The sequence below is a fragment of the Tachyglossus aculeatus genome, chromosome 12 (assembly GCF_015852505.1).
Source record: "Tachyglossus aculeatus isolate mTacAcu1 chromosome 12, mTacAcu1.pri, whole genome shotgun sequence".
NCBI lineage: Eukaryota > Metazoa > Chordata > Mammalia > Monotremata > Tachyglossidae > Tachyglossus > Tachyglossus aculeatus.
This window is the reverse complement of record NC_052077.1, coordinates 9,069,568-9,088,782: the sequence shown is the minus strand read 5'-3', so window position 1 is coordinate 9,088,782 and position 19,215 is coordinate 9,069,568. Positions and strand designations below refer to the sequence as shown.

Here is a 19,215-nt window from a genome sequence, read left to right as displayed (position 1 = left end):
AACATATAGAGACAGTCCCTACCCAACAGTGGGCTCACAGTCTAAAAGGGGGAGACAGAGAACAAAACCAAACATACTGACAAAATAAAATAAATAGAATAGATATGTACAGGTAAAATAAATAAAAAAATAAATAGAGTAATAAATGCGTACAAAGATTACATATATATATATATATATATATATATACATATATATATACAGGTGCTGTGGGGAAGGGAAGGAGGTAAAATGGGAGGATGGAGAGGGGGACGAGGGGGAGAGGAAGGAAGGGGCTCAGTCTGGGAAGGCCTCCTGGAGGAGGTGAGCTCTCAGTAGGGCCTTGAAGGGGGGAAGAGAGCTAGCTTGGCGGATCCCTATGCAGCAGACAAATGGCAGAAACCTTGTGACTCCCAGGCCCGTGCCCTATCGCTATGCAGCAGACAAATGGCAGCAAACCTTGTGACTCCCAGGCCCGTGCCCTAACCCTATGCAGCAAACGGCAGCAAACCTTCTGACTCCCAGGCCCGTGCCCTATCAATCAATCAATCGTATTTTTTGAGCACTTACTGTGTACAGAGCACTGTACTAAGCACTTGGGAAGTACAAGTTGGCAACATATAGAGACAGTCCCTACCCAACAGTGGGCTCACAGTCTAAACGGGGGAGACAGAGAACAAAACCAAACATTCTAACACAATAAAATAAATAGACTAGATATGTACAGGTCAAATAAATAAATAAATAAATAAATAAATAAATAGAGTAATAAATCTGTGCAAACATATATACATATAGACAAGTGCTGTGGGGAAGAGAAGGAGGTAAAATGGGGGGATGGAGAGGGGGACGAGGGGGAGAGGAAGGAAGGGGCTCAGTCTGGGAAGGCCTCCTGGAGGAGGTGAACTCTCAGTAGGGCCTTGAAGGGAGGAAGAGAGCTAGCTTGGCGGATCCCTATGCAGCAGACAAATGGCAGCAAACCTTGTGACTCCCAGGCCTGTGCCCTATCAATCAATCAATCGTATTTATTGAGCACTTACTGTGTGCAGAGCACTGTACTAAGCACTTGGGAAGTACAAGTTGGCAACATATAGAGACGGTCCCTACCCAACAGTGGGCTCACAGTCTAAAAGGGGGAGACAGAGAACAAAACCAAACATACTGACAAAATAAAATAAATAGAATAGATATGTACAGGTAAAATAGAGTAATGAATACATACAAAGATATATATATATATATATATATATATATATACACACACATATATATATATATATATATACAGGTGCTGTGGGGAAGGGAAGGAGGTAAGATGGGGGGACGGAGAGGGGGACGAGGGGGAGAGGAAGGAAGGGGCTCAGTCTGGGAAGGCCTCCTGGAGGAGGTGAGCTCTCAGTAGGGCCTTGAAGGGGGGAAGAGAGCTAGCTTGGCGGATCCCTATGCAGCAGACAAATGGCAGAAACCTTGTGACTCCCAGGCCCGTGCCCTATCCCTATGCAGCAGACAAATGGCAGCAAACCTTGTGACTCCCAGGCCCGTGCCCTAACCCTATGCAGCAGACAAACGGGAGCAAACCTTCTGACTCCCAGGCCCGTGCCCTATCAATCAATCAATCGTATTTTTTGAGCACTTACTGTGTACAGAGCACTGTACTAAGCACTTGGGAAGTACAAGTTGGCAACATATAGAGACAGTCCGTACCCAACAGTGGGCTCACAGTCTAAACGGGGGAGACAGAGAACAAAACCAAACACTAACAAAATAAAATAAATAGAATAGATATGTACAGGTCAAATAAATAAATAAATAAATAGAGTAATAAATCTGTACAAACATATATACATATAGACAGGTGCTGTGGGGAAGAGAAGGAGGTAAAATGAGGGGATGGAGAGGGGGACGAGGGGAAGAGGAAGGAAGGGGCTCAGTATGGGAAGGCCTCCTGGAGGAGGTGAACTCTCAGTAGGGCCTTGAAGGGAGGAAGAGAGCTAGCTTGGCGGATCCCTATGCAGCAGACAAGTGGCAGAAACCTTGCGACTCCCAGGCCCGTGCCCTATCCCTATGCAGCAGACAAATAGCAGCAAACCTTGTGACCCCCAGGCCCGTGCCCTATCAATCAATCAGTCATATTTATTGAGCACTTACTGTGTGCAGAGCACTGTACTAAGCTCTTGGGAAGTACAAGTTGGCAACATATAGAGACAGTCCCTACCCAACAGTGGGCTCACAGTCTAAAAGGGGGAGACAGAGAACAAAACCAAACATACTGACAAAATAAAATAAATAGAATAGATATGTACAGGTAAAATAAATAAATAAATAGAGTAATAAATACGTACAAAGATATATATATATATATATACACACACATATATATATATATATATACAGGTGCTGTGGGGAAGGGAAGGAGGTAAGATGGGGGACGGAGAGGGGGACGAGGGGGAGAGGAAGGAAGGGGCTCAATCTGGGAAGGCCTCCTGGAAGAGGTGAGCTCTCAGTAGGGCCTTGAAGGGGGGAAGAGAGCTAGCTTGGCGGATCCCTATGCAGCAGACAAGTGGCAGAAACCTTGCGACTTCCAGGCCCGTGCCCTATCCCTATGCAGCAGACAAATGGCAGCAAACCTTGTGACTCCCAGGCCCGTGCCCTATCAATCAATCAATCGTATTTATTGAGCACTTACTGTGTGCAGAGCACTGTACTAAGCTCTTGGGAAGTACAAGTTGGCAACATATAGAGACAGTCCCTACCCAACAGTGGGCTCACAGTCTAAAAGGGGGGAGACAGAGAACAAAACCAAACATACTGACAAAATAAAATAAATAGGATATGTACAGGTAAAATAAATAAATAAATAGAGTAATAAATACATACAAAGATATATATATATATATATATACACACACACACACACACATATATATATATATATATATATATATATATACAGGTGCTGTGGGGAAGGGAAGGAGGTAAGATGGGGGGACGGAGAGGGGGACGAGGGGGAGAGGAAGGAAGGGGCTCAGTCTGGGAAGGCCTCCTGGAGGAGGTGAGCTCTCAGTAGGGCCTTGAAGGGGGGAAGAGAGCTAGCTTGGCGGATCCCTATGCAGCAGACAAATGGCAGAAACGTTGTGACTCCCAGGCCCGTGCCCTATCGCTATGCAGCAGACAAATGGCAGCAAACCTTGTGACTCCCAGGCCAGTGCCCTAACCCTATGCAGCAGACAAACGGCAGCAAACCTTCTGACTCCCAGGCCCGTGCCCTATCAATCAATAAATCGTATTTTTTGAGCACTTACTGTGTACAGAGCACTGTACTAAGCACTTGGGAAGTACAAGTTGGCAACATATAGAGACAGTCCCTACCCAACAGTGGGCTCACAGTCTAAACGGGGGAGACAGAGAACAAAACCAAACATTCTAACAAAATAAAATAAATAGACTAGATATGTACAGGTCAAATAAATAAATAAAAAAATAGAGTAATAAATCTGTACAAACGTATATACATATAGACAGGTGCTGTGGGGAAGAGAAGGAGGTAAAATGGGGGAATGGAGAGGGGGACGAGGGGGAGAGGAAGGAAGGGGCTTAGTCTGGGAAGGCCTCCTGGAGGAGGTGAACTCTCAGTAGGGCCTTGAAGAGAGGAAGAGAGCTAGCTTGGCAGATCCCTATGCAGCAGACAAAAGGCAGAAACCTTGTGACTCCCAGGCCCGTGCCCTATCCCTATGCAGCAGACAAATGGCAGCAAACCTTGTGACTCCCAGGCCCGTGCCCTAACCCTATGCAGCAGACAAACGGCAGCAAACCTTCTGACTCCCAGGCCCGTGCCCTATCAATCAATCAATCATATTTATTGAGCACTTACTGTGTACAGAGCACTGTACTAAGCACTTGGGAAGTACAAGCTGGCAACATATAGAGACAGTCCGTACCCAACAGTGGGCTCACAGTCTAAAAGGGGGAGACAGAGAACAAAACCAAACATACTAACAAAATAAAATAAATAGAATAGATATGTACAGGTAAAATAAATAAAAAAATAGAGTAATAAATGCGTACAATGATTATATATATATATACTGGTGCTGTGGGGAAGGGAAGGAGGGAAGATGGGGGATGGAGAGGGGGACGAGGGGGAGAAAGGAAGGAAGGGGCTCAGTCTGGGAAGGCCTCCTGGAGGAGGTGAGCTCCCAGAAGGGCCTTGAAGGGGGGAAGAGAGTTAGCTTGGCGGATCCCTATGCAGCAGATAAATGGCAGCAAAGCTTGTGACTCCCAGGCCCGTGCCCTATCAATCAATCAATCAATCGCATTTATTGAGTGCTTACTGTGTGCAGAGCACTGTACTAAGCTCTTGGGAAGTACAAGTTGGTAACATATAGAGACAGTCCCTACCCAACAGTGGGCTCACAGTCTAAAAGGGGGAGACAGAGAACAAAACCAAACATACTAACAAACTAAAATAAATAGAATAGATATGTACAGGTAATATAAATAAATAGAGTAATAAATCTGTACATACATATATACATATAGACAGGTGCTGTGGGGAAGAGAAGGAGGTAAAATGGGGGGATGGAGAGGGGGACGAGGGGGAGAGGAAGGAAGGGGCTCAGTCTGGGAAGACCTCCTGGAGGAGGTGAACTCTCAGTAGGGCCTTGAAGGGAGGAAGAGAGCTAGCTTGGCGGATCCCTATGCAGCAGACAAATGGCAGCAAACCTTGTGACTCCCAGGCCCGTGCCCTATCCCTATGCAGCAGACAAATGGCAGCAAAGCTTGTGACTCCCAGGCCCGTGCCCTATCAATCAATCAATCAATTGTATTTATTGAGCGCTTACTGTGTGCAGAGCACTGTACTAAGCACTTGGGAAGTACAAGTTGGCAACATCTAGAGGCAGTCCCTACCCAGCAGTGGGCTCACAGTCTAAAAGGGGGAGACAGAGGACAAAACCAAACATACTAACAAAATCAAACAGACTAGATATGTACAGGTAAAATAAATGAATAAATAGAGTAATAAATCTGTACAAACATATATACATATAGACAGGTGCTGTGGGGAAGAGAAGGAGGTAAAATGGGGGGATGGAGGGGGGACGAGGGGAAGAGGAAGGAAGGGGCTCAGTCTGGGAAGGCCTCCTGGAGGAGGTGAACTCTCAGTAGGGCCTTGAAGGGAGGAAGAGAGCTAGCTTGGCGGATCCCTATGCAGCAGACAAATGGCAGCAAACCTTGTGACTCCCAGGCCCGTGCCCTATCAATCAATCAATCTTATTTATTGAGCGCTTACTGTGTGCAGAGCACTGTACTAAGCGCTTGGGTAGTACAAGTTGGCAACATATAGAGACAGTCCCTACCCAACAGTGGGCTCACAGTCTAAAAGGGGGAGACAGAGAACAAAACCAAACATACTAACAAAATAAAATAAATAGAATAGATATGTACAGGTAAAATAAATAAAAAAAAATAAATAGAGTAATAAATGCGTACAAAGATTATGCATATATATATATATATATATATATATACAGGTGCTGTGGGGAAGGGAAGGAGGTAAGATGGGGGGATGGAGAGGGGGACGAGGGGGAGAGGAAGGAAGGGGCTCAGTCTGGGAAGGCCTCCTGTAGGAGGTGAGCTCCCAGAAGGGCCTTGAAGGGGGGAAGAGAGTTAGCTTGGCGGATCCCTATGCAGCAGACAAATGGCAGCAAAGCTTGTGACTCCCAGGCCCGTGCCGTATCAATCAATCAATCAATCGCATTTATTGAGTGCTTACTGTGTGCAGAGCACTGTACTAAGCGCTTGGGAAGTACAAGTTGGTAACATATAGAGACAGTCCCTACCCAACAGTGGGCTCACAGTCTAAAAGGGGGAGACAGAGAACAAAACCAAACATACTAACAAAATAAAATAAATAGACTAGATATGTACAGGTAATATAAATAAATAAATAGAGTAATAAATCTGTACAAGCATATATACATATAGACAGGTGCTGTGGGGAAGAGAAGGAGGTAAAATGGGGGGATGGAGAGGGGGATGAGGGGGAGAGGAAGGAAGGGGCTCAGTCTGGGAAGACCGCCTGGAGGAGGTGAACTCTCAGTAGGGCCTTGAAGGGAGGAAGAGAGTTAGCTTGGCAGATCCCTATGCAGCAGACAAATGGCAGAAACCTTGCGACTCCCAGGCCCATGCCCTATTCCTATGCAGCAGACAAATGGCAGCAAACCTTGTGACTCCCAGGCCCGTGCCCTAACCCTATGCAGCAGACAAATGGCAGCATACCTTGTGAGTCCCAGGCCCGTGCCCTATCAATCAATCAATCAATTGTATTTATTGAGCGCTTACTGTGTGCAGAGCACTGTACTAAGCACTTGGGAAGTACAAGTTGGCAACATCTAGAGGCAGTCCCTACCCAGCAGTGGGCTCACAGTCTAAAAGGGGGAGACAGAGAACAAAACCAAACATACTAAAAAAATAAAATAGACTAGATATGTACAGGTAAAATAAATAAATAAATAGAGTAATAAATCTGTACAAACATATATACATATAGACAGGTGCTGTCGGGAAGAGAAGGAGGTAAAATGGGGGGATAGAGAGGGGGACGAGTGGGAGAGGAAGGAAGGGGCTCAGTCTGGGAAGGCCTCCTGGAGGAGGTGAACTCTCAGTAGGGCCTTGAAGGGAGGAAGAGAGCTAGCTTGGCGGATCCCTATGCAGCAGACAAATGGCAGAAACCTTGTCACTCCCAGGCCCGTGCCCTATTACTATGCAGCGGACAAATGGCAGCAAACCTTGTGACTCCCAGGCCCGTGCCCTAACCCTATGCAGCAGACAAATGGCAGCAAACCTTGTGACTCCCAGGCCCGTGCCCTATCAATCAATAAATCATATTTATTGAGCGCTTACTGTGTGCAGAGCACTAACTGGTCTCACTGCCTCCAGCCTTTCCCCTCTCTTGTCCATATTTCACTTTTCTGTCCAGATCACATTTCTAAAGTGTTATTCTGCACTCATCTCTTCACTCCTCAATAATTTCCAAAAGTTGCCCATTCCTCTTTGCATTGAATAGGAACTACTGACTATTGGCTTTAAGGGATTTTACCAGCTCTCTCCCTCTTAACTGTTCACATTCTTCTCCCATTACATTCATTCAATTGTATTTATTGAGTGCTTCCTGGGTGCAAAGCACTGTAGTAAGTCCTTAGGAAAGTACAATATAACAACAAACAGGCACATTCCTGCACACAAGGAGCTCATTACACCCCAGCTCACTCTCACTAGTCGCCCCAAGTTCACTTTCTCATCGTGCTCCATTCTATGCTCTCTTTCCTTCAACCCTAGGCTCAACACCTTCCCTCTGCCTAGAGCTGTCTCCTTATTGAAATACACCAGATCACAACTCTCTCCAGCTTCACAAATATGCAATCCCACTTCCTCCAGAATTTCCCCAATTAATTTTTCTTCTCCCCAGGATACATCCTCTTAACTAGCATCTCAGCATTGTGACATACGTTACTTTTCTTTGACCCTTAGTACATATTGTTTTACAGATTATTTGAGCACTCTGTCTTCATGTTTGCAAATTATTTTATATCTATATTCCCCCATTGATTGTAAGCTCCTTATAAGCAAGGAGTTTGTCCTCTTCTTTTGTACTTTTCCAAAGGCTTAGGACAGTACTCTGCACAGAGTATTCTGGCTAAAGTTAAGCTCCTCTAGACTGTAAATTATTAGTGGGCAGGGAATGTGTCTGCCAACTCCGTTGCACTGTACTTTTCCAAGGGCTTAGTTCAGTGCTCTCTGCACAGAGTATTCTGGCTAGAGTTGCCAAGGTATAGAGAACAATGAGATTTCCCCATGGTTTCTCCAGTTGGCCTTAAGTATTTCTTCCTGAAGATGGAAGTTATGGTGGCATCTTCGAAGTCTTTTGGCATTTCATCTATATTCTCTAAGTTCAGGAAAGACTCCTGTAGAATTCTGAGCTCTGTTTGTAGCTTTCTCTGGAACGTTTCTACCAACTCTCCTCTCCCAAGCACTTAGTACAGTGCTCTGCATGCAGTAAGTGTTCAATAAATACGATCGATTGATTGAATGCCATCAGATCCAGTTCTTCCATTTTTCATGCCTTTGGCTGCAGAGGTTCTTACCTCTAAAGTTGGAGCTAAGGACAAGTCTTCACATTCTAACCAGTTTTCTATGCCTCAAAGGGCCTTTTCCTCTATGATGGAAAGAATATACATGAGTATATTATAGTATTTTTGCCATCTAGGTAAGATTCCTCTTACTTAATGATGTTTCCAGCTAATCTAATCAGTGGTATGTATTGAGCACTTACTATGTGCAGAGCACTGTACAAAGTGCTTGGGGGAGTACAACAGAGTTGGCAGATGTGTTTCCTACCCACAACAAGCTTACAATCTAGGGGGGAGACAGACATTAATATAAATGATATATAATATTTAATTTAAAGCTAATTGCTTTAGAATAATAATTAAGAACTGTGATGCTTGGTAAGTGCTTACTATTTTATAAAGCACTGTGCTAAACATTTGGGTAGAATATATGTCAGTCCCACTTTGGATTCACAATCTAAGGGAGAGGGAGAACCGGTATTTTATGTCCATTTTACAGATGAGAAAACTGAGGCACAGAGAAGTTGTGACTTGTCCAAAGTCACACAGCTGGCAAGAGGCAGAGCTGAGATTAAAACTCAGGTCTTCTGATTCCCAGGTCCATGCTCATTCTGTAAGGGTGTGCTGCTTCTCAAAGCATGGAAAGTGGGGCTGGGATCAAAGAGCTTCTTTAGTGAAGAGTAAAACTCCTTAGTTTGGAGGTGGTCAGTATGTCCTGGGTTAGGTCTGGTACTTGCAAAATAAATACAGGAAAGCACTTCTGCTCTTCGTGGTTGAGAAGGAAGGGTGTGGAATGTGTTACTTTAAGAAACTTCAGCTCTTGGAAATAGCAGCTGATTATACAAGGTATTGGCTAATTCATGTATGAATGGCCCAAAATGGATTACTAGTTTGGAATGCAAGGATGTTGGAGGTCCATTCATAGCCATGAAGATGTATCTCAGGGGGACTACAGTCACACACACTTCCCGTTGCCACTTTTGGAGTCAGAAAACTAGGTTGAATGGACTATTGATACGATGTCAACTGTGAGCTTGTTGTGAGTAGAGATCATCACTGTTTATTGTTATATTGTTCTTTCCCAAGCGCTTAGTACAGTGCTTTGCACACAGTAAGCCCTTAATAAATGTGATTAAATGAATGAATTCATGAATAGTGTTGCTTCTTATTATTGTTATTATGATATTTGTTAGATTCCTACTACTTGCCAAGCACTGGGGTAGAAACAAATGATTTGATTTGGTTACAGTTCCTTTCCCACATTGGGCTCACAGTCTAAGTAGGAGGTAGAATAGGTACTTACTTCCCATTTTATTATTGAGTACACTGAGGCCCAGAGAAGTTAAGTGACTTGCCCAAAGTCACACAGTAAACAATTGGCAGAGCCAGGATTAGAATCCATGTTCTCTGTTTATATTCTTCAGTAAAAGATTAGCTGAAGTTGGCCAGGTCTCTCTGCAGCACTTTCCTCTGAATCAGCTCTCTTCAGGGCCCTCTTTCCTAGAACATATTTTTAAATGTTTCTTTCACCTGTGTTTACTGCAGTAACTCAGCTAGGTTATTTGTTATTTGGGTATGTGAAATGGCCGGGTTCACGCAGAAACCGGGCTGGAGAAAGCAGAGCAGGAGACGGCAGAGCAGAGGAACTCCGGTGAAGAATGGGGAGTTCTTTACCTGGTTCCTCCTCCCTTTTCCCCAAACTTCCAACAGACTCCTTCCTACTCACTCTCTCCTTCAACCTTTCCCACCATGGCTCCTTCCTTTCCCTTGCTCATCTTGCTTTACCTCTTCAATTGCTGCTGCTACTACCATGGCAGCTCCCCAAACCTCTTTCCTCTCTGTCCAACTTATCTGGATGTGCCTTCTCTCCCTTGTTGTTTAGTAATAATAATAATGATAATAATAATAATGTGTGGTATTTGTTATGTGATTGCTAGGTGCCAAAATCTGTACTAAGTGCTTGTGTAGGTACAAGATGATAAGGTCCCACGTGGGGCTTACAGTCTAAGGGGAAGAACATGTATTTAATCCCCATTTTGCAGGAGAGGAAACAGAGGCACAGAGAAGGTAAGTGACCTGCTCAAGACGGTAGAGCTGGGATTAGAACCCGGGTTCTCTCACTCCCAGGCCCATGCGCTTTCCACTAGTTCATACTGCTTCTCAGTCTCTCCCCCTCCCCATCTGTTTATGTCGCCTAATAATAGTAATAGTGGTATTGGTCAAGTTCAAAGCACTGTATTAAGCACTGGGGTCTTGTCTTATGCCATCGAGTTGTCTCCAACCCTTAGTGACTCCATGGACACATCTCTCCCAGAACACCCCACCTCCATCTGCAATCGCTCTGGTAGTGTATCCATAGATAAAAAATTGATACAGAAAAATATGAAAGTCGTTTACCATTGCATTCTTCTGCGCAGTAAATTTAAGTCTTCACCCTCGACTCTCAACCAGGCCATTGCTGCCCAACACAGGTGAGTTTTGACTTGTAGCAGATTGCCTTCCACTCGCTAGCCACTGCCCAAGCTAGGAATGGAATGGGTATGCCTCTGCTTGACTCTCTCTCCGTAGCTGAGAATGGTAGAGTACTGGAAACTCTCCAGATGTGATCCTGAGAGCAGGAGCACTGGGATAGATACAAGAAAATCAGGTCAGATGCAGTCCCTGTCCCACAGGAGGTCACACTAGGAAGGAGAATGGGAATTGAATCCTCATTTTGCAAATGAGGAAACAGGCCCAGTGAAAAGATGTGACTTGTCTAAGGCCACCCAGGAGAAAGTGGCAGGGCTGGGATTAAAACTCAGGGCCTCTGACCCCCAGGTTTGTGCTCTTTGCACTAGGCCACATTGCTTCTCTGTGAAACTTCCCCTGCCACTGTTGCTCTATCAGGCCTCTCTTCACAGCATGTCGTCCCCAGTCTCTCCCTTACACGCACACACTCAATCTGGGCATTCCCACTACCCCAACCAACTCTCCTCCCACTCCTTGGGCAAGGCCCTATGATACAGGATATGTGTATTATATATATATATATATATATATATATATATATATATATATATATGCATATGTATACATTTGTGCATATATATGTGTGTGTCTGTGTGTATATATATATATAGGTTTGCCATTCTCCTTTTCCCTGATAGCCTCCCTCTGACCCATAACCCTTCCAGCAGGTTGAAGGTTTCCTGAGGGCAGAGACTTTTTCTTCCCTTTTAATTTTAATTTCCCACAGCATTTAGTAAGATATTCCTCCAGAAAAGGCTCTGTGCTGCTTATGCATGCTCATTACCGCTTATCTGACTGGTGCTGCTACTGCTCCAGATGTGGCCATTGACTTGGATGAAGAAAAATCATATGACAGTAACAAGACTTCACAAAACAATGCAGGTGAGTCTTCAACAGTTCCACACATCAGTCGATCCTCTAAGGGGCAATGGTATATTTTGATTTCTTGTTGACATGGGAAGCAGTGTAGACTAGTGGAAAGAGCACAGGCCTGGGAGTTTAAAAGGCCCTGGGTTCTAAACCTGGTTCTGTCCCCTTCTAGACTGTGAGCCCGTTGTTGGGTAGGGACCGTCTCTATATGTTGCCAACTTGTACTTCCTAAGCGCTTAGTACAGTGCTCTGCACACAGTAAGTGCTCAATAAATACGATTGAATGAATGAATGAATGTGCCTGCTGTGAGACCTTGGGCAAGTCACTCAACTTCTCTTTGTCTTTTTCCTCAATTGTAAAATGGGGATTCCATGTCTGTTCCCCCGCCTGTTTAGACTGTGAGCCTCACATGGGTCAGGGATTTTTCTTTTTCTAATGGTATTTGTTAAGCACTTTATGGCACTGCACAAAGAGCTGGGGTAGACACAAGCTAATCAGGTTGGACACAGTCCCTGTCTCACATGGGGCTCAGTCTTAATCCCCATTTTACAGATGAAGTAAGTGAGGCCCAGGGAAGTTAAGCGACTTGCCCAGGGTCTTCCAACAGCTGAGTGGCAGAGTAGGATTAGAACCCAGGTCCTTCTGACTCCCAGGCTCATCCTCTATCCACCAGGCCATACTTTACTGTGTCCAACCTGATGAACTTAATAATAATGATGGCATTTATTAAGCACTTAATATGTGCAAAGCATTGTTCTAAGCGCTGGGGTAGATACAAGGTAATCAAGTTGTCCCACGTGGGGCACACAGACTTAATCCCCATTTTACAGATGAGGTAACTGAGGCACAGAGAAGTTACGTGACTTGCCCAAAGTCACACAGCTGATGTGGCAGAGCTGGGATTTGAACCCATGACCTCTGACTCCAAAGTCCAGACTCTTTCCACTGAGCCACGCTGCTTCTCTGTACCTATCCCAATATGAACTTGTACCTATCCCAATATTTAGAACAGTGCCAACTCATAGTAAGTGCTGAGCAAATACCATAATTACAATTTTTATAATTATTCTTCCAAATTTCCCATTTTAGGGAATGTCCAACACTTGTTGACCTGCATAGAAGGAGTGCAGTATTGGAAGAAACAGTTAGAAAATACGTGGGCAACACTGACATAGGGTGAGTACTCTTGGACTTTGTTTTTCTTGCAAACCAACAGACCCCTCTTGGAGGCAGAGCTAAAGAACTGAGTGGGAAAGAAATAGAGAATCTTCCATAAAGAAGATCACAGGCCTGGGAGTCTAGGAGGCCCTGGGTTCTAAACCTGGTTCTGTTATGTACCTGCTGTGAGACCTTGGGCAAGTCACTGAAGTTTTCTGTGTCTTTTTCCTCAATTGTAAAATGGGGATTCAATACTTGTTTCTCCTACTTAGACTGTGAACCCTATATTGGCCAAAAAGCAAAGGACATTTCCTGCTACTAATGGTATTTTTAAAATGGGATTTGTTAAGCATTTACTATGTGCCAAGCACTTTAGACTTTTAGACTGTGAGCCCACTGTTGGGTAGGGACTGTCTCTATATGTTGCCAACTTGTACTTCCCAAGCACTTAGTACAGTGCTCTGCACACAGTAAGTGCTCAATAAATATGATTGATTGATTTACTAAAAGTGGGAGTAGATACAAGATAATCAGCTGTCACAATCCATGTCCCAAGTGGGCCTCACAGTCTTAAAATGCCATTTTACAGATGAGGCGGCTGTGGCACTGAGAAGGTAAGTGACTTGCCCTAGGTCACAAGGCAGACAAGTGGTAGCACCAGGATTCGAACCCCATCCTTTTCACTCCCAGGCCCATGCTCTATCCACTAGGTCACGCTGCTTCTCTATTAGCCGCAGAAACACTTTTTGTACAGCAGCATGTGTCTATTCACCACAACAAAGGCCTCAGAGAGTGTGGTGAGAAAGTGACAGGTGAGAAATATGAGGGGAAATACATAGGCTACGATAACCCACAGCTCTCTCAAAATCACTTTCTAATTCCCTTCAGAAACAGAAAATGGGTTTTGACCTGAGTTTGTTCTAACAGCTTTCTCGGTGGTGAAGCCAGGGTGATTTCCTCAGAAATTTGAAGCAGGCTTCCCTTCACATGACAGGTATATTAGGGACACTTGTGCTGTGCTGGTGGGAAGCTATTGCTATGGCAACATTAGCTTGTTGCCCTAAGTTCTATCTGCTTTTCGGATACTAGGGCTACGAGACCTTAAAATGTTTGGGATAGAGAAATTCCCTTCCATATATTCCCAGATGACAGTTGGTCTTGGCCTCTCCTCTCATTGTATGTTGTCGAGTCATCTCCAACCCACAGGGACTACATGGGCGCAGCTCTCCCAGAACACACCACCTCCAACTCTTCTGGTAGTGTATCAATATAGTTGTCTTGGTAGAAATACAGAAGTGGTTTACCTTTGCCTTTTGCGCAATGAACTTGAGTGTCCACTCTGGACTCTCTCCCATGCTACTGTTGCCCAGCACAAGAGGAGTTTTGACTTGTAGCAGATTGCCTTCCACTCACTAGCCACTGCTCAAGCTAGGAATGGAATGGATGTGCCTCTACTTGACTCTCCCTCCCAAAGCCGAGACTGGTAGAGTACTGGAAACTCTCCAGGTGTGATCCTGAGAGGGGTCTCATACCTAATGAAAAGAGTTGACTTTCACCAAGGGAGTCACTCCAGGTGGTAGGGTTGAATCTAGAACCTGAAACACCACATTTTACAGCTCTGTCCCACACCAAAAATATTTTGCTTTCCTTCAGGCCAAAACCAAGAATAGACTGGCGCCCATAATTCCTCAGACAACCATTTCGGGAGAGAAAACAAATATCCCTTTGCCGACCCTGCCCACTCGGACCAGGTAAAGAACAACAGACACTATTGCTACATTTAACACTTGTACATTTTATTTAATTAAATCAGCCATTGTACACATTGCAGCTATGTATTGTTAGTGTTGTATTTTTTTTCTTTAACTAATACATGCCCTCATAGATATATTCAATTAGTGTTATCACCATGGGAACAAGATGCTGATTCATCAACTTAAAATTCACTTCTTCTCACAGTATTCAAGTTCTTTGATAACACAGCAAAAGAATCAAAAGGAATAAAGGTGAATAACCATTTATGTTGTTACACAGACATCATCTGCACCGCAAATAACACAACAGAAATGCTTTTCTTGAATCCCAGCAAAGATCAACCAGTACGGTCCTTGACAATAAGAAAGCTATGGTGTGTCTTGAAATGGTCCGCCAGGGGCTGCACTCATTTTGTCAGCCAAAGAACACTTATTCCTTATCTGACTGCCAAAAAAAGCGCTAGCTTTGGAGTCTTGGGGGGTTGTGGCTTATAGCCATTACCTCCCAGGATATTTTCTCTCCCTTGGCATTGATACTTTAATGATGAAGTGCCATTGTTTGCTGCATTTGTTTTTGACATTCAGAGCACTGAGTGAGTCATTTTTGCATGATAGTAAAAGGCCAGATGAGACTCGAAAAATTTCAGTTCCTGGAGGACTGACTCATTTTTTTTTTCATTCTTTTCTGAATATACATTTATCAAATAACTGATTCAAAACATACGCTGTTTATAGGTCTATATTTATATATGTGTTAAAATGCTACACAACGCCAACCACTAGTAGGATAAGTTATAGGTCACAGAAAAGATTTCGATATTCCCTTCTTTAACACAAGCCTCCCCCTCCCCCCCGAAAAGTGCAGTAATGCTTAGAGCCTTAGAAGGTTAGTTCAGAATGTAAACAAACCCCACAAAGTGACCCGAACCAGAGTCCCAGGATTTCTGAACCCCATCAGCAAACTGAAAACAATCGACGTAGCTGCAGGTGGAAAATCCATTCACTCAGTGCTCAGAGCAAAAGATAGATAATAAGCTGTCGATGGGATTACAAGAGCTTTTGGGGATTGGTTTTGTTTCTTTAAATGCCACATGCATGTATCAGAGAAGAGGCAATACTGAAAAATGAAAAACATGGTGAAGGAGTTAATTCTTACTTTTGTCTAGTGGGTGAGTCTTGTTTCCCATAGTTATCTACAATGCAGGGGCCAGAAGAAAAATATCACTAGTAAAGACCACATGATTTGCTAAAGCAGTGAGGAAAATAGGAAAATATCGGTAGTTAGAACTGTTTAATACGCCCCACCAACAGGTCCAAATCTCAGAGCTGACTAAGCAATGTCCCAGAGGATGTAGCAGCTAGCAAGTTACTCACCTAATTGGTTGTGGGTTTTTTTAGGGTTTTTTTTTTCCCCCCAGGAATTCTCTAAGTACCAGTTAAAGAGTCTTAAAAGCAGAGCTGGCCACTGTCAGCAGTAATTTCACGATAAAGGGCTGCACTTAACCGAGATCACTAAGCTGGAAGTCCTATGGTCACAATTGGTCTGAAGTACTCCTTTCTCAGCAGATCTGCATGTTCAGCAATACCTGTATCAAGCATCGTTCAGCAATTTCTAGAGGCCTTTTATCCCACAATTTTAAGAGAGAATTGAGAGGCAGTGGGCATTTTTTTTAGAAGTTTTATGAGTCTGAGCACTTTAGCTATTTACAGTTTGGGGGATATTCCTTTTCTGGCTGCAGATATGAGTCCCTTGAAGAAGCCTGCAGGTGAAGTTGGCTTGACCCACGGATTTCCATGGAGCTAGTGCAGAAGCAAAGGAGACAATGGAGGTGGCTTAGGTCCAATGCGGCACAAAGACAACGATACAGTGGATAAACCATCCCAAAATGAAGGATGCTCTCTTTGGTCACCAGTTAGCTCACAGTTAAAAACAAAAGCAGAGAAAGGAAAACTGAATTCACCGCGTGTGACAAAGGAGGGTCTTCCGTGGATTAGGTAAGTCTTGACCCCTACACTGGTGGCAGAGAGTGAATGGTGGGGGAGGGGTTGGATTCCTTGGGTGAGATGAGGGCAGCCCCTCACTGGGCCTCTTGCTTACAGTCATCGCTGCAGAAATGCCTAAGAAGTTGCTGGAGATCGTGCTGGAGGTCGTCTCGAACTAGTGCTTCTGGTACATCCTCCAGTTGTTCGACGTGAACGTGTTTTCCATACTGGTCCTTCACCACTGTTCTCTTTTGTGTGCTGGCTTTACTCATTGTTGTCCTAGAGGGAAGCAGAAAGCCAAACGTGATTATCTCTTTTTCCCTCCCCTAGAGGAGAATTCCTTTTCCATGTAGCAAAGGTGGTGACTTGTACCATCACCCCAGATGATGGTCTAATTGGCATAAGGGCAAGCCACTGTACTACCATTAAGGCATGTATGACAATCATTCTTTTGTAACTTTTAGCTTTGGCAATTTTACTTGGAATTGTGTTTAAGAGCTAACTAGCCACGCACGGTTTCAAATGCTGGGGTAGATACTAGTTAATCAGGTCGGTCACAGTCCCTGTCCCACATGGGACTCACAGTCTAAATAGGAGGAAGAATAGGTATTTAATTCCCATTTTACAGTTCAGGAAACTTGGGCACAGAGAAATGAAGTGGCTTCCTCAAGGTCAAACAGCAAAAATTGGCAAAGCCAGCATTAGAACCCAGGCCACCCTCTTTCCATTTTAAATTGCTCCTAATAGATGGTAAGTAACAAGCACAGGCACAAAAATGATAGGATTCTTTGTCAAAAGAGTATCATAAATGCACGTGCATGCTCGGGTCTGAACCAAAGTGATTAACCTTTGGGCTTACAGGGAATCGGGAGAATGCTCTTAAAATATGAGATGTCTTTCAAAATAATGACCTGTCCTTTGAGTAAGAGCTCTAAGTACTGAGAATTTACACTGAAAGTTGGAAGAGGCAACTTACCATTCATCCCTCCAGCCCCAAGTTCAATGCAGTGAAATAATATGTTGTGTCAAGCAAACTGCCCTGATTAGCAGAAAGTGGTTGGTATTTAGCGCCTGGAGAGGGCATTCGGGTCTTTTCCGAGCATGACAAGGCTCTGCAAAACCAGTGGCTTTCTTTTACCAGGGATTGGAAACAGCCTGGCTAATTTATAGGGTTCCATCTATGACTTCTTTCCTTCATGAGGTGAGTACTACTGAGAAAGCCTAACAATAATGGCATCTGTTATCTCAGGTATAACACCCATGGAGGAAAAACTAAATCTACTGTGAAAGGACAATACCAGCTCTGTTCTAGTCTGTAAGTTATCGGACAAGGTTGGGTGGTGGTACGCGCTATCCCATCCCTTGGCTCTGGCTTCAAGACCGAAACTTCACTCTCTGTGACACCACTATCAATCAATTAATTGCATTTACTTACTGTGTGCAGAGCACTGTACTAAGCACTTGGGAGAGTACAGTATAACAGACACTGTCTTCTCACAATAAGCTTACAGCATAGAGGGGAAATAAGCCTGTGACCCTCAACTTCTGCCTATACTGGCTCTTGGAGAGAATCCCCTATCCCAATCGGCTCCTTTATTTTTAATGAGATGTAAAATTCAATGTGATTAGGGATTTGTATTATACCCTCCTTCAGAGAAGGTAAAAACATAATCTTACAGCTCAGTGAAGTTGGGAACCATATAGCCTACAGAAAGGATATGGGAAGATGTAGGTTAGATAACCGCCGAAGAGTAAATCACTCTGGGGAGATGATATAAGGGAAACTGTTTTTCAGATTATTCCGGATTTATATGAACTTTCTTAATTTCTGCAACATCACACCCATGCAGTTCACTGACATGCAGAGTTTTAAATTCATGTTAAGTGTCATTTACTCTGAAGTTGTAAAAATGGTGGGCGAGCTGAATTGATTCTTGGCTGGGCCAAAGAGTCTGAAAAAATAATCTTACTCTCCCACGTTAATGGAATGTAGTGGCTTAATTGAATCAGAGTAATTATCTGAAAATATTTTCAAACCCAGTGAAACATTTTTCTACGCATGCAGGATTCTGTGAGAGCAACACTTTATTCTAGGGGGCAAGAAGTGAAATCTTCTTTCTTTTCAGCAGGTTAGTCTGTTAATCTTACTAATCAAAATCAAAGTCTCATGCCAACCCAAACCTTTTAATAACTGATCCATCCTCTTTCACAATCTCATTCTCTACTAAAGTGGGGAGGTAGACTTTCATATGGTTGCCCGTGTAACTCAAAGCCTAAAGTCAAACACAAGATAAAAACCCTTTTTGGAAACTTCTTAATCCTGATTTCATATGGTAGTTCTTGAGAGTTACTCCAATCTACATTTTAAGTATATCTGAGCTGAAAATTTATCTCTGATTTAGATCAATGAGTAAAAGACTCTTCATTTATCTATTCTGAAATGAATTGGTTGGCATGTTCTCCTACCCAACATTCCTTCTTCAGCAGGTACAGTACTAATGCTAATGAAAACTTTGAAATTACCTAAATCTGCCTCTAGTAAAAAGGAGGGGAGAAAATGGTCATGGGTAATACAATTCTCTTATAATCAGGAGTTGACAGTGATCTCAGCATCTATCAATGACTTGGGTAAATGAAGAAAAGATCACTAAATAGACAATCATCAATTGGCTTATAACTCATGAGAGTACCATATTTAATTCCTATCCCGACTGGATTACTGTATCAGCCTCCTCTGTGATCTCCCATCCTCCTGTCTCTCCCCACTTCGATCTATACTTCACACTGCTGCCCGGACCGTCTTTGTGCAGAAACACTTTGGGCATGTTACTTG

The 19,215-nt window shown here is 43.7% G+C and overlaps 1 protein-coding gene, 1 long non-coding RNA gene and 2 other non-coding genes across 48 annotated transcripts in view; 1 reads left to right on the top strand and 3 right to left on the bottom strand.

Moving 5' to 3' along the window:
- The window catches only part of LOC119935877, a 28,607-nt gene extending 15,953 nt beyond the window's left edge, over window positions 1–12,654 (top strand). Inside the window, exons 4-5 of the long non-coding RNA XR_005453478.1 lie at window positions 11,344–11,498; window positions 12,577–12,654. This is a non-coding gene — a long non-coding RNA (uncharacterized LOC119935877). The remainder of the gene's footprint in view (window positions 1–11,343; window positions 11,499–12,576) is intronic.
- Window positions 10,590–10,726, bottom strand: LOC119935922. The gene has a single exon (XR_005453520.1). It is a non-coding gene; the product is annotated as a small nucleolar RNA SNORA7 (small nucleolar RNA).
- A 1,377-nt stretch (window positions 12,655–14,031) lies between the features above and the next one.
- On the bottom strand, window positions 14,032–14,169 carry LOC119936006. The gene has a single exon (XR_005453600.1). It is a non-coding gene; the product is annotated as a small nucleolar RNA SNORA7 (small nucleolar RNA).
- A 251-nt stretch (window positions 14,170–14,420) lies between these two features.
- Window positions 14,421–19,215, bottom strand: part of ANK2 (ankyrin 2) — a 593,212-nt gene continuing 588,417 nt past the window's right edge. For 44 of the 45 annotated variants that reach the window (XM_038755377.1, XM_038755380.1, XM_038755376.1 and 41 more), the window contains one exon: window positions 14,421–16,661. In XM_038755377.1, coding sequence (XP_038611305.1) covers window positions 16,647–16,661 — 15 coding nt within the window. In that variant the 3' untranslated portion in view covers window positions 14,421–16,646. Of the gene's footprint in view, window positions 16,662–18,563; window positions 18,656–19,215 lie in introns of all 45 variants that reach the window. The other variant, XM_038755412.1, reaches the window with a different exon arrangement.